Source organism: Lactuca serriola, chromosome 4, assembly GCF_051521515.1.
Source record: "Lactuca serriola cultivar US96UC23 chromosome 4, Lser_US96UC23_V15, whole genome shotgun sequence".
Taxonomy (NCBI): domain Eukaryota; kingdom Viridiplantae; phylum Streptophyta; class Magnoliopsida; order Asterales; family Asteraceae; genus Lactuca; species Lactuca serriola.
In genome coordinates, this window is record NC_136411.1 from 297706776 (window position 1) to 297722401 (window position 15626).

Here is a 15626-nt window from a genome sequence, read left to right on the forward strand (position 1 = left end):
CAAATAATCGACTTAATCTAATTACAAGCAAGAATGTGGGAGATATGATAGTTCAAAGATCACAAATTTTTTTTGAACAAAGTAAAAGTGCTAAAAATATAGCTGTAACATCCATTGTTCAAAGGACTGTAACTCAGCCAATATTAATCCAATTAAAATGACTTCAGAACCTAACTTGTAGCTAACACAAAAGAGAACATGCATAAAAAAATTTCAAATCATTCCAAGCTAGTATGAGAGAGATATGATAGTTCAAAGATTACAAAAAAAATTGGCTGAAATATTTGATTCAAGCATTTTAGCAAACAATTGGCGGACAAAATCGGATCCTCATATCTTTATACTTCATTTGATGAAACATACAACATATGTAATTAATCATGAATGTAACTAAATTTACAATAAAAAAGTGTATACCTGTAAATACTAACAAGTAATTTAAGATTCCATGCCATAAAATCGAGATTCCATTATGACAAAATGAGAACTTGATCTTCCATTTCGGCAGAATTTCTGTCAAATACACCCATAATCAAAAATTTGTCGTAATTATCTAATCATAAGAATCAAAATTGAAAAAGGAGAAAGAGGTATAAAGGACTTACATAAACGAATTCTTTCCTGAAATTTGCTAATTTCACCATCACCACCTGACATGGATTTCCAACTCCACTATTTTAATCAAGCCAAGAGAGAGTCAGAGGGAGAAATAACCCAAATGGTTCCCTGCGCTTGGTTATGATCTTCAATTCAAAATCGGGAGCAGTTGAAGATGACAACAATGTTAATGATTATCATTTATCAAACATATATCCCTAAAACAACCGCATAAACAACAACATGAATATCCAAAATCAAGCCCTAATTTCTGTTTCTCATCTACAGTGTTTGTTTTCGAGGTTGAAATTCTTTTTGTAGATAATTGAAGTACATAAATCAATTAAATGAAAAAAATATGATATGGTGATGAAGTTATTAGACTAACCTGAAGTTGATTCGAGGATATCTTAAGAGAAACCAACATACGAAGCTTCCTAAAGTGTAACGCCCGGTTCCTGGTACATATTTTAAATAAGACTTTTTGCACTTTTACTCTGGGACTCGACGAGTTGGAGGCCCCAACTCGTCGAGTGGAGGCTAAATTTGGACGTGGGTGGAAGAATCTACTCGTCAAGTCGGAAGCCCCGACTCGAAGAGTAGACATGTCTAGATGAAACCCTAAATTTGAGGGTTTGCACCATATTTAAACAACTTATAGGGCCTCCACTCCAGCCCCCATCACCCTCAGGCTCTCTTCACGAAACCCGAATCGATTATTGATTGTTCTTGAGCTTGTGTGCCATTTGTGTGTCGTTAAATCTTGAGAAGGAAGAGGAGGCTTGGGAGATCCAGAGAAAGCAAGTAGATCCATAGGTTTTGGCACACTTCCAGCTTATTTGAGGTATAAAGCTGATACCCTAACTATTCATTTCTTAAATCTCTATTTAGGGCTAGTTTCTACCTTTTCTAAGTCATAGTGAAGCCATTTTCGGGATTGTGTGCATCTTTGGAGTTGTACATTAAGATCTTGAAGCTTTAAGGGTCCCCATGGCATAAAGGTGCTAACTTTATGGCCATGAGAGTCCCATGAACCTTGTTCATTTTAGGTCCTTATGAGCTAGTTAACCCATGCATGCACGTAAATTTTGCAACTTTACGTGCTATATCGATCCTAGGAGGTCAGATATATGTTCTGGGTGCATTGAGCCTGACTAAAATCGACTTGGTAGACTTGTACTTTGGGGAACTCGGCGAGTCGCTCATAGGAATCGTCGATTCGGGCTATGGTTCCCCAACCTTTTCTATTTCTGATCGAATTGGTTGAGTCTAGAAGAGGACTCAACAAAATGGATGTGAATATGGACTTGAAGATCAAAGAACTCGATGAGTTCAAGGATGAACTCGATGAGTTCAAGGATGAACTCGATGAGTTCAAGGAAATGCCCTAACTATATGAAGAAGAACTCGACAAGTTGAAGGAAGAGCTCTACGAGTCAAGGACTAAACACTTCAACTTGTATGAAGTAGGACTCGACGAGTTCAGGGATGAGCTCGGCGAGTCATAAGCAAAAGGTCCCGATTCTGTACGAAGGAAAACTTGACGAGTTCTTGAAAGACTCGATGAGTAGGATCGAAGTTCTAGGATGTTGTGGGTTATGGAACTCGACGAGTTGGTGGACCCACTCGGCGAGTTGAGTAAACCAGATGTTGACGTTGACCAGGGTGTTGACCTTGACTTTGACTTTGACCTGAGTTGATCCTTGAAAGGGTTAAGAGTATGAAATGGTAATTAAGGGAGTTTATTATGTGTAGGAGTTTGAGAGGAGTTGATCCTAACATCGAGGACAGTTCAGATACTTCATGTCATTGAGGTGAGTTACCTTCCAGTAGAAGTGGATCTAAGGCACCAAGCACGACCCACTAGTAAGAGTTATAGTAGAGATAATTGTCTTTGTGATAATTATCTAGTATGTTGTGCTCTATTATGATTATGTGCTAGCATGATATGATGTTATATGATAGTAGATAGTAGGGGGAATAGTCCCCGTGTTACGGTCATAAGGACCGAAGGGTAGGTCGGGCACCCCAGATATATCTGACAGTATGTTTATGCTATGTTATTATGTGGTAGTTGTAGGGGTAAAATAGTCCCCGTAGCCGGTTGAGATAAACCGGAGGGTAGGCCAGCGCTCCAGAATTTCCAGACAGGGCAGGTCAGCACCCCAGAATTGCCAAATAGGGTAGGTCGGGCACCCTAGAATTGCCCGATAGTATGTATGTTATATGGTATATGGTATGATTGGGGAAGTCACTAAGCTTCGTGCTTACAGTTTGTAGTTTTGTTTTAGGTACCTCTTCTTCGAAGGGGAAGGAGTCGACACAGTAGCAACACATCACTCACACACAAAGAGTGCCCTCTACAAGTTGATTCACTAAGCTTTCTTCGATCTTCACCAGCCGCGACCTAGCGATATCAACAAATTCATTATCGGAGCACTCGCCTAGGGTTTTGAGTACAGATCATACACGCATGGAATAGAATTGAGTAGCTGCGATGGTTATAAATAAGAGATATTAGGTCAACATATATTTATTTTGTTTCCTTAATTGCAAGTGCAAAAAACCATAAATACCCTTTTTGATTTAATTAATTATTTAAGTATTTGCTATATTGTGACTGGTGCATTTAGGAACACAGTAGTTGCTAGAAACCGTTGAACCTAGCTCTCTCTCTCTCTCTCTCTCTATATATATATATATATATATATATATATATATATATATATATATATATAGTTGCTAGAAACATTTGACTCGGCGAGTATGTCACTTAAACACGCGGATCAGCCCGCTGCTGCTCGGCGATTTAGGCAACCGACTCGTCGAGTAGACCTTGAAATCATGAGAAATTATCACCACCAATTGATACACGGGAATCGGGGCGTTACAGTTTAATTTATGGAAACTAAATTAATGATATATTGGAAAATGAAAAATGAAGTAAATGACAAGTGGAAAATAAATATATCTCAAAATTATGACAAAATGACATGTGGTTAATTGAATGAGAGAACGACATGTGACAAAATCATTCTTATTTATTAGGGTGAATATCCAAAAAATATAGTTCGCAACTTTAATCGAGTTATTATTTATGATTTACTTTGATTTTTTATACATTTTATTTAATTATATCAATATATCTATAACTTGATTGATTTTTCAAAATATAATGACCTAATATGCTAGTTTGCTACTATTTTGTATTAATTTATTACTGTATTTCATTTTGCATGTTTCGAGCCCACAAGTAATTCTAAGATAATAAAATCTCTTATTCTTCAAATAAAGGTACATAGGGTTTTTGCTTTACAAATCTGTTATGCATTAGTCTGCTCCAACACAATCTGTAACTGGTAGTAATATGTCACACCCCAAACCAGATGGCGGAAACGTCTGGGGGTGGAACGATGATCACAATATCACAATAATTGAATACATTGAAACACAAGAACATAAACAACCATCATATCATATGATTATATCAGTTACATGATCCAAATGTTACTTAGTATCAAAATACATTATAAGGTTTGCATTATATCAAATAAAGTAGTTTTCATAATGATATTTGATGTCTTGTCTTCAAAAGTAGCTTCACCGATCCAAGCTTAATTGTTTCCTGAGATTACAGGCCGTTTTAAAAGTCAACATAAAGTTGGTGAGTTCATAATAGTTCAGTTGTAGAAAAATACGATATTTTTCCTTGTGTAAAAATCGTATCTTGCAGTTTGTTTTGTATTTGTACACCTTCTACGTAAAAGAAGAATGTATGTGTGTAGTATGTATCCAAAAGCATTTATATAATAAAAGTTCCCAAAACTTCTTAACTTATAAAAAGTGTGACTTGTCATGTGATTTTTATTATCCAAAAATCGAGAGTATAAGTAAATAACCATACTTATAAATGTAGCATATAAGTAAATAACCATATTTATAAATGTTATGTATAAGTAAATAATCATACTTATAAATGTTGTGTATAAGTAAATAAACATACTTATATTGTATCTTGCACTAGAATTTACTATTCGATGTTATAGTGAGCCCTTAAAATCGAGCTATTGACTGTAATGCTGCCCACCATGACGCTTCTTCGGACGTCGTGAAATGTTAAGATAATTGTCACCCCAGACCTGCCGGTCTAGCTGTAGCTAGCAGCTTAGGTGCGGGTTGTCAACCCCATATAGATCTATACACAATTCTCCCTCTCACTTAAGATTTAACGATTATAAGGTCCGGGACTTAGCGTAATGGTTGAAGAAATGTCTCACATAACCCGTCGAAAGTATGTTTCTAGGTTGTAAATGAAATCAAAGCTTTCCCGTGTTCAAAATGTCGTTCTACATGTAAGTTGGTTACCGAGTGTGTAATAGTATTACCTAATGGATAATGGTATTATCCAGGGGGTAATGGTTTTATCCAATGTGTAAACACATAGTTTTAATATTTCAAAACTAGACTTTTGGTAAAAATGTTAGTTTGTGTTTATCCAATGTGTAATAATATTATCCAATGGATAAAGATATTATCCACCATACAATAGATCCAATATTAGAAGCTTGTGCATATGAAAGAATGAGACTTGTGTGCTTTCTTTGAAAACATGAATATATGTATATAAATTCATAAAAAGAACATAAGCATGCATGTAATAGTATTACCCAAAAGTTAAAAGTTTTATCCAGCCTATATTAGATTTACGACCTTTGTGTAAAGTTATTGTCCATAATTTCTTTTGTTTGCATGGCATGTAACATCCCCCAACAGTGCAAAATGAGAGAAAACTGATAGAAAAGGGGATATGAACTCACCTTTTGTGCTTTCCCTAGAAGATGACAAGAAATGGTGAGAAAAATGAAGTAGGAATCAAGCTTTGGAAGACAACACCTCCTTGAACTTCAAGATCTTGCCTATGGTTTTTGATTCAAGATTATGAGTAAAAATAACCAAAAGATGATGATGGATGGTGGTGAATCTCGAAAATTAGGAGGAACACTTACCAAAAGACTCACAAAAACACTTGTCAAAATCCTTGAATCAACTAGAGAGTTCTTGGAGAGTTTAGAGAGTATAGAAGTAAGATTGAAGATGAAATGGTGGGGAGGGAGGCCTTTTGGCCAAATTTATAGAAGGAGAGGGAGAGAGAAGAGTGGTGGTGGTTTGCATGGGGAAGGGAAGATGTGAAGTGTTGTGAATATTTAATTTAGGGTAAGCTTTTTCCATTTTTTTTATTCATGTAAGGTCCTTCCATTAAAATAATCAAGCAAGGCATTTGGATTATTATATTCATGGTATGGATTCTTGATTTATTTATTATATAAATGATATGATGATGTTGGATATGGGGAGATATGTTGGGAGAGAAGAGACATAATTTGTCTCATGTAGTTTTTATAAAAACCTAGTTCTTTTTGTAAAAGTTTGTCATTTTTATAAAAGTGTAGTGCGATTTGAGAAATTGTTAAGATTTAATAACTAATAAAAATATTGTTATTTAATATTATTACCAATAATATTAACACCTCATACTTAAATTGGGTTTCTCAAATTCGTTGTATAAAATGTGAGCGTTAAACGTGATAACATTTCGTTTTCTTGATGTATGCTCTTTTTCCAAAATAACCACCGGAGTATCAACTAAATAGTAGGTCATATGATGTTTAAAACGTGTTTATGGATTTGTGAACAAGCAAACCTTGTGTTATGAACATTACCCAATTCCCGGTAATATTTGTGTGTTTTATCGAATTACTACATTACCGTAGTTTACTGATCGCAATAAAAACGTTTATTCGATAATGGATTTCAAAATAGCATGGTTAACATTATAATATCCGATAATACATTAGGGATGTTACGAAAATCACATTTCGCCTTTTTGACCTAATATACGCACAATTGACTTCTGTTGACCATTGTTGACTTTTGTTGACCAAATTTGATGGATGTCACATAATAAATGGTATGTTCATGTATGACATGGTAAGTCGACAAAAATTATGTAGTCGAAGTTTATTTGTTTATTCTACACTAAATGAGAAGCAATATCTATGGACACTCGATGATTTGGTGCTGACAACTAAAGTATTTGGTCGAGCCTTAACTGAAATTGATGTGTTCAATTTAATAGTCTAGTGTAGTCGTTACAAATCTTTATTGGGAAACATGATTTTGAACACCGAGATTGACTCTTATCAATGTCTTAGGTTATATCTTGTAGAACAAATGAATAGTTTACCTCTTATCAAAAGGATGATTATTGATTTCATCAGAGTTCGACAGTTACATTGGATGACACACTCTCTGTTGATTATTTAAAAGTATATATTAGACCTCATATCATTGATATCTTGTCTAAATGGGAAACTCTTAGAAAGAGTATCCAATGTCATAACTCGAAACCGAAACCAAAAACCAAACAAATAGGCGTATGCAAAAACCAACTTCTTACCTTTTTTTTTTTAATTAAATTTAAGTGTATAATTTCAATTATATGTCATGCCAACCAAACAGAATATGAAATTAGATTTTAGAATATGAAATTAGATTGTAATTTTATTTCATGCCAACCAAATAGAATATGAAACCGAATTACAATTCTTGATAGATGCATGTTTTTAAAAAAATTATAATTCCTTCATAAACATTATGCAAACCAAACGTCACCTAAGTGACGTTTTTAGAGCACAATCAATAGATTAGTTGATAGTTTTGTCATGGACCTGACATTTTGAATTAAAATTTTGCAAGGATGTGTGTATTAAGTTAGAGATCCCAATACCGACCGTATTCCTTAAGGACCTTCGAAACTTAGTCGTTAGCATCATGTCATGGGTCTTGATTACAATATGTAACGATATGAGAGAGTTCATGATTCAATTGACATGATTAAAGCCACACATGTGCTGCCTCCACCAGTAGAGGAGTAGAGGTAGAGGTATGAATTATATTAACGGAGAATGCCCTAAACCTAAATTGGAGTAAATATGATTAAAGCCTTACATGTCCTTGATGCATTCCAACTTGTTCTACACATCTAGCATTATTTATTATTTATTTTTTTAAGTTTAAAGTTATGTAAAATCAATATATTGGGTTGTAGCATATAACTTCTTTTAAGCGTACTTATTACTTTTTTCTCATACAATTATAATTAAAATATTTTGTAAACTTTATAACAATAAATAAATAAAGCAAACTTAAGCTTAATATCCATAATACTTTTTATCGACACACATAAGAAAGTTTTCTTATTTTCATCATTGAAATTTTGATTTTGTTATAACAAAAAAACTACATAGAACTTTAAATTCTAAAAAAAATCCATAATCAGAAATTTGCCCAATTAAATAATTTGAACCTTTTTCTTTTATGATTTAATCATATAATTTAAATTTTATTTAAAAAACTTTAACAAGGAAAAAAAAATTTAATTCATTATCAAGTTAGTGTTTTTATTTTAAATGAAGTCTAAATCAGAAATCTGCGATGATTAAATAGAAAAAGCCTAATAATGATATGTTTTACGGAATTTGGACATTTGAAATTAAAAGGGCTTTGCTTTTTATTTTGCCCTGGTCCCCAAATATGTATGGTATACCATGTGGTCATGCAATATTTATCATGAAATCAATTGGATTTAGACACTTTCATCATTTCATCATTTCGTTAATTACCTTTTTAATGTTAGCAGTTTATCCATATGCACATACGAAATGGAAATAGTTTATCATCTTCCAAAGAGTAAATTACATTAATGGTCCCTATGGTTTGAGGTAATTTGCACGTTTAGTCCCTAACTTATTTTTTAAACTCAGAAGGTTCCTACTGTTTGTTTTTGTTACACGTTTGGTCCCTACTGTTTGTTTTTGTTACATGTTTGGTCCCTATTTTACCTAAAAAAACTATTATTTAAATAGGAAAAAACGATGGGTGGGTAAGATAAGGTGAATGAAGTGGGATTGAGGGTGTGTTAATTTAAATAAATCAAAAAATCAAGGGCAAAATAGTATTTTTAGGTAAGTCAGGGACCAAACGAGTAACAAAAACAAACAGTAGAGATCTTCCGAGTTAAAAAAATAAATTAGGGACCAAACGCACAAATTACCCTAAACCATAGGGACTATTCGTGTAATTTACTCTATTCCAAAACTGTTTGAATGGGAACTCCCACTGATGTGATGGTCACTAAACATAAAACAAAGGAAGTAAAAAAATAAATAAATAAAAACCTTAAACATTAAGACCTTTTTAGATCCTTTTTAAGCGACAAGTTTTTTAGGGGTCCTTCTTCGACTATTACTTTATTTATAGCAACACAACGAAACACTTGCAATGTTAATTATTTTAGAGTACATACGCTAGCATCAGACAATTCAGATTACAAAGGACATACGCAAAATCCTAATAACATATTCGAAAACCAATGATCATATCCGCAATGGCATGTTTTGGGGACATATTGTGAAATAAGGATTTCATGTTGAAACCAGTGCAATATAATAACCAGAGAAACAAAAGGCATTTTAGTGTAACGTTACATTTTGAAATACGAGACATTTTGGAAGAGAAATCCAAAGAATACTACTTAAATGGAAAATAACATTTCCAAAACTCATAAACATACCAAAGACGAAGTAGAATACGATATAAGAGGGTGTTTGTAATTACTTTTTAACAACAAAAGTCCTTTTTGTAGACTTTTTGTAAAAGGAATTCTTTAAAATATGTTTGGATTAGCAAAAAGTGATCAAAATGACTTTTGATTTAATTTTTACATGTATAACAACAAAAAGTCACCTTTTTGTGTCTTTTAGAAAGGGATAATGACTTAAAAGAGTAATATATTTTTCAGTTTGTACAGATTTAGTCACTGATGTTTTTTTTGTTCACATTTTCCCATTGAACTTATTCAACTGTTCAAATAACATCCTTATGACTTGTTATTGGAGGTTAAACCGGTTTCCGACATATTTGCCACCTTTGGCGACACTCCAGTCGTCTTTTTCGGTGAGTCTCCAACCATAAATCTAAAATAATTTAATTTTTTACTTTTTGATCAACAACACACACAATACTTCATCTCCAACCCAGAAATCTAAACCAAACATGAACTCAAGAGCATAAATCAAAAAATCTGATGAAGAACATGAAGAAAAACCTAGAAATCAAAGTTTTGTTCTTGAACAAAAATGGAAAATTGAATTAATAAAGAACACAAACTCAAGAACATGAACTTCGGTATCTTCATATCGTGATTCAGCTTGAAGATCAAACACCTTACACTTAAATATCATTTTTAGAGAGAGAAATAATGATATATGTTCTTGAGTTTGAATAGAAGAAGTATCAGATGAACACATACACAATGATCTTCAAGGTTTGTAGATCTTCATCGTCTTCCTCTTCTTCCCAAATCTGATGTTCGATCATTTTCTTCTTTCCAGAAACAATTTCCAAGCACATAGAAGAAATCGATTTTATGTGAGTTGGTTCAAAGGATAATGCATCGACGAACTTGTACATTGTGTTGCATTGTTTGTACTTTGTTGACTTCCAAGAACAAAGAAAGATGAACACGATGAACAAAAAATCTGGAACACCATTTGTTCTATGCAAAAAGTCATTTTCAAAAGAGCTTTTCTATTAGCCAAACACCATTTGTTTTTTTTTTTTTTGAATTTTTAAAAAAGTTAAAAATCAAAAGTAATTTTAAAATAAATCCTAAACAGCCCCAAAGAGCATAATATGAGCACGTTTTGAGAAAAATCGGGTAAATCTAAACATTTCCAGATGGTGGTTGAGAGATATTTTTTAGATGAGGACGTGGAACCGTAAACGATACCAACTTTATATAGTGTGTGGAATCCGAAATACCCTAACTTAAAACTAAAATATCAGTTTGATAAACGGCAAAAAAAAAGTGGGTCAATTCCACTTATTATAAATAAAATATGATGTGGTATTTTTAAATTCACGCTATAACTATCAAATACATTTGTACCCTTTGTCTAAAACGATATAAATTTTGACATAATGTATAGTTTAATAAAATCTTTAACTATTAACTATAAACCTAAAAAAAACCTTTAACACGACAAAGTCAACGAGACAATTAATTCTACCAACATTTTACAATTGTTAAAATGAAAAATATCTAGGGGCGTGTTTGGCACAGAGCTTTTAGCTTTTAATAAAACGCTCTAGTTTAAATAAAAAACTTCGTTTGGCAATACGAGCGTTTAGCTTTTAGTTTTAACAAAACGCTCCGATTCTAAAAGCCACTTCATGTAGCGTTTAACAAAATGCTCCTGAGCTTTTAAATTTAATTTCCATAATTACCCTTAAAAATATATTTATATATTTTTTTATTTTTAATCAATTGTCCTTTTATGTAATTTTATATATTTCAAAAGCTACAGCTACTTTTGCCAAACATTCATAGAACAAATAAAAGCTACAACTTACCGCTACCAGCTACCTGCTACACGCTACCAGCTACTTCTACCAAACACGCCCTAAATATGCAAAACAAATTCTTTCAAAACTGAAAACTATTGCATACTTTTTTTTTTTTTGAAATAAGGAACATTTGAAAACGCAACGGAATAACCAAAACGAACTCTAAAAAGCAAATCAAGGAGGCAAGGCGTGACCAATGTGGGGGATATGACATTTGTAACTATTAAACTTTTAAGGCTTAGTAATAACTTTTAAGCTATGTAAAAATAGAAGGATCTTTGAATCATTTTATCTTTTATAAAATTTGAAAAGTCAAATAGATGACAATCTGTTACACATAATTTATATATACATGTCTACTTTTGTTTAGTCGACCGCTACAAGGAGATTTCCATCAAACTAATTGCCAATCGTTCTTTGCACGTTTAACTTACTAAAAGTACTTGAAAAATCAAAACATGATAAAATGAAATTAACATGTACTCCGATTAATAACAAATAGATTGTGCATTTGTGCATAGGACCAACAAACATTTTAGGGCTTTTTTTCAATGGTAGACATTTATGTCTTTTACACAATACATACTAGACACACCAAAATGCCAAAAGGATATTTATGTCTGTTATAAAATTAAAATTAGATGTGAGATCTATGTATTATATGAGTTTATTTAAAAGAAAAATTAAATACAAAATTCTAAACATTTTAGAAGTTTGAATTTATAAGAAAAGTAAAAAATTATTGAATTATAAAAATTAAAGTATTTTTTTTTCTTTTAAATTTAAACAAACAATTTAGATAAATAAATAAAGAAAATTAATGAATCTTTAATTTAGTAATTAAAAGGAAAGTTTATTAATGAAATTAATATGTATTTATTATTGTATTTAAATATTATCTTAAATTTAATAAAATGAAAAAAACCATAAAATGACATGTGGAATAAAAATTAATTTTAAATAACCATACAATTACGAGTGACAAAATAAATGAGAATGTAACATGTGACATTAAGATCTTTATTTATTAGGGAGGATACAACCCAAACACACGAAAACACTATATATCTTGTATTTAATGTTTGACACTTAATTTACACTTCAATTAATAATTTATTTTGCTACTTCTATATCATAAATGCTACAATAGTCACTTTAATGGACTATAATTGCTATAGTAGTTTAAGGTAATGTCGCAAAGAATCCGCCATTCAACATCAACAACTATAGTCCTTGTCAAGTCCAATGTACATTAAACATTATAAACATTACAACTTAGTCCAATGTAAATTAGTCTTAGTCCAATCCAATGTACATTATAAACAAACCGACTTGTTCTGTGATGTCATATCATGTCAAGGTCATGTATAACTAAGTCCAATGTACATTATAAACAAAACAACTTGTTCTGCTATGTCAGGTCCTGCACAACTGCATAACTAAGTTCAACGTACATTATAAACAAAACAACTTGTTCTGTTATGTCAGGTCCTACATTATAAACAAAACAACTTGTTCTGTTATGTCAGGTCTGCATAACTACATAACTAAGTCCAATGTCCATTATAAAGAAAACAACTTGTTCTGGCATGACATGTCATATCAGGACTACAAAACTAATGAGGCCTAACTAAGCCGGCATTAAACTTTCCTCATGCAAAACTAAGTAGGCAGCATCCTTGACCTACTGTATATACCACACAATCAATACCAAGATGTTTATAACAATAAAGTAGTGTGCTTCATTTTTCTCCTAATCTGTGCTCAACATTGTCCCATTTAAACAAAAAAAAAAGCTTATATGCTTAAGCGAGGAGACTAAAAAGAGTTCATAAATAGTGGAATGTTAATCCCAACCTCATCTTTTTTCTCAAGAAATTGAATAAAAATTCATTATAAATTTTGATATCTTCTAGTCAGATATGAACATTAGGATTATCTTTTAGCTTTGATAAAAAGGTAACAAACTCCAATTTCTGATTAAAACCATAAATTTCAAGTCTCGTAAATGTTTTATAGCAAATCACTACCAAGATTGAACCAAAAAGCTCTTAATATCACGATTTTCTAAACCACCAACTGAAAAATTCAAAATCAAAGCAATAATCTACAAAATTCGGTAATCAGATTCGTTAACAAAGAAACAAGAGTGCAAATTCACCTATTATTATACACAAATTGACATACATGAATTGTATACTGATTCCTAATTATCGAAACATAAACTTCTGATTTTTTAATTAAGGAAAAGAACATTTATTTGGATACCGGAGATTGAGTGATAAGAAGAGCAAGTTGATGTTGTTGATCCATAAATCTTCGTTTAAGATACGATTCAAGAATCTCCATGACAGATACGAAACGTTTCATCTCACGAAGCTTTTTGCTGAGCTCGGCCTCTCGTGCCCTAGCTTGCTGCAGCCGTACCTCGGTCTCCGCTAACCGTAATCTCAGACTTTCCACAACCGCTGTGTTTACATCGGTCGGCGGCCGGGACCTGACAGTCGGAGGAGTAACTTCGTCTCCGGATGGTGGTAATCGCTGGGAACCGTAGCACATGTTCGAGCGGCGGATGATCGGAGAATCCTTTCGTCTCTGTGAATCGAGGTAAGAAGGAGAGAGGGATAGAGAGAGGGTGTGTGGAAGTTGTTGAAATGAAGTTTGGGGTTTTTATTTGTCTTTGGGTTTCGAGAATAAATCACTTTGCACCTTTAAATATTGTTTGTTTACACTTTGATCCCTGAATACTTGAAATAGTGCAATATACATAAAAATGTCACATACCTTAAATAAGGCTAAAACGCATAACCATAAAAATGACGTAATTTGGATGATGTATGAAATAAAATGATATAGTTTTTTTTTTTTTTTTTTTTTTTTTTTTTTTTTATATCATCAGATGAATAGGGGTGCAAACAAGTCAAGCTGCTCGCGAGCTACTCGGGATCGGCACGTTAAAAGCTCGATTTGAAACCGGTTTTAAACGAGCCCGAGCCGAGCTCGAACTTAATATTAAACTCATTTATTAAACGAGCTCGAGCTCGAGCCTATGTCACTAATCTCGATTAGGCTCGCGAGCCTAAACGAGTCTTTATATAATATAATTTATTATTATTTTCATATATTACAATAAAAACATATTTGTGAAATTATGGATTTCGGGTATTAGTAAACGAGCTTCTTAACAGGCTTGAGCCGAGCTTAAGCTTATTTAGGCACATCAAACGAAAAACAAGTTGCGCCCGAGCCCGAGTCGAGCTTGTATAATTCTTTACAAGCTCGAGCCGAGCTCGATAAAAGAAAGCTCGAATCGAGCCGAGCTTGAGCTCGAGCCTCGTATAACTTAAACGAGCCTGAGTCGTACCTGGCCAAGCTCGGGCTCGGCTCGGCTCATTTGCACCCCTACAGATGATTATAAATTTTACACCGATAATCATTGTTATTGCAAAATAGCAAAAACATTGTCGCAAATATTTAATTGTGTTCCGTTTGAATGAAGTATTTTATAGGGGTGATCAAAATCGAACCAGAAAATCAGGGGCAGATTTACATGGTGTCCTGAGGTGGCACGGATAACCCCTCAAATTTTGCTGTTAAGCGCGCAAAAATTAATGTAAATTCGTCAAAATCCACCACAATTCCGTTACAAATCCAGTAGAAATCTATTGGAAATTCGTCAAATTAATTCGTAATAAATATAAATATGTCGGTGTAACCCTTTTAGTGACGAATTTTATGACAAAAATGAGTTTTTTTAATAGTGTACTCATAAAAAAATTATGTGACCCCTCATACAGTTTTTTGCAACCGCCATTGCCGGAAACCGAAAAACCGACAAAACCGAAACCACAATAGAAACCAACAATTTAAGTTTGAGATTTTTTAAAACCGAAATATTGGGTTCGATTTCAGTTTTAGGAACCGTATATATATATATATATATATATATATATATATATACAAACACCTATTTCATAGTAACTGAAACCGAAAAACCGACAAAGACATACTTTACAAAAAAAAATATCTATACAAAACCTATTTCCTATTTCATAGTAATCGTGTGTGTAATCGTGTGTGTGTGTGTGTATATATATATATATATATATATATATATATATATATATATATATATATATATATATATATATTAGGAACTCAAAACATGGTAGGAACTAGGATGACTATTTTTGGCCTTAAGATTGAAAAAATAAATGACCAAGATTTGATTTTGTTTATTGTCAAAATCTCGCGAGATGATATGACATTTTCGTAAGTAATTGCGAGATTTTGATAATTTGTAGGGAAGATTAATTGTTTGGAGGAGGGTACAAGTGACAATAACAAAGTGATTAAAAAAAAAGAAAAAATAAAAGGAAAATTCGATCATGTAGCCTCTCCAAGAGCTACATGTGCCCCACCTCTAGCAGGACAAGTGTCCAACCTTTATTGGATGGTAAGTTTTTTTTCCATCCGTTTAGTTTATCGGACATAACTTTTTTTCTTTAAAATAATCTGAAAAAAAATAAAGTTCTAAAAATTTAATTCTCTACAAAATGAGC

At 32.6% G+C, this 15626-nt stretch overlaps 1 protein-coding gene across 1 annotated transcript; it reads right to left on the reverse strand.

Annotated features, from left to right (window-relative positions):
- Positions 1-13127: 13127 nt before the first annotated feature.
- On the reverse strand, positions 13128-13720 carry LOC145100650 (protein SKIP34). Its single transcript, XM_079037835.1, has one exon. The coding sequence runs from the start codon at positions 13621-13623 to the stop codon at positions 13321-13323; it is 303 nt and encodes a 100-aa protein (XP_078893961.1). The 5' UTR covers positions 13624-13720; the 3' UTR covers positions 13128-13320.
- Positions 13721-15626: the final 1906 nt, after the last annotated feature.

What these genes read in the sequence shown, in the direction of transcription:
- LOC145100650 (XM_079037835.1), bottom strand. Translation starts at nt 13,623, where the DNA reads ATGTGCTACGGTTCCCAGCGATTACCACCATCCGGAGACGAAGTTACT.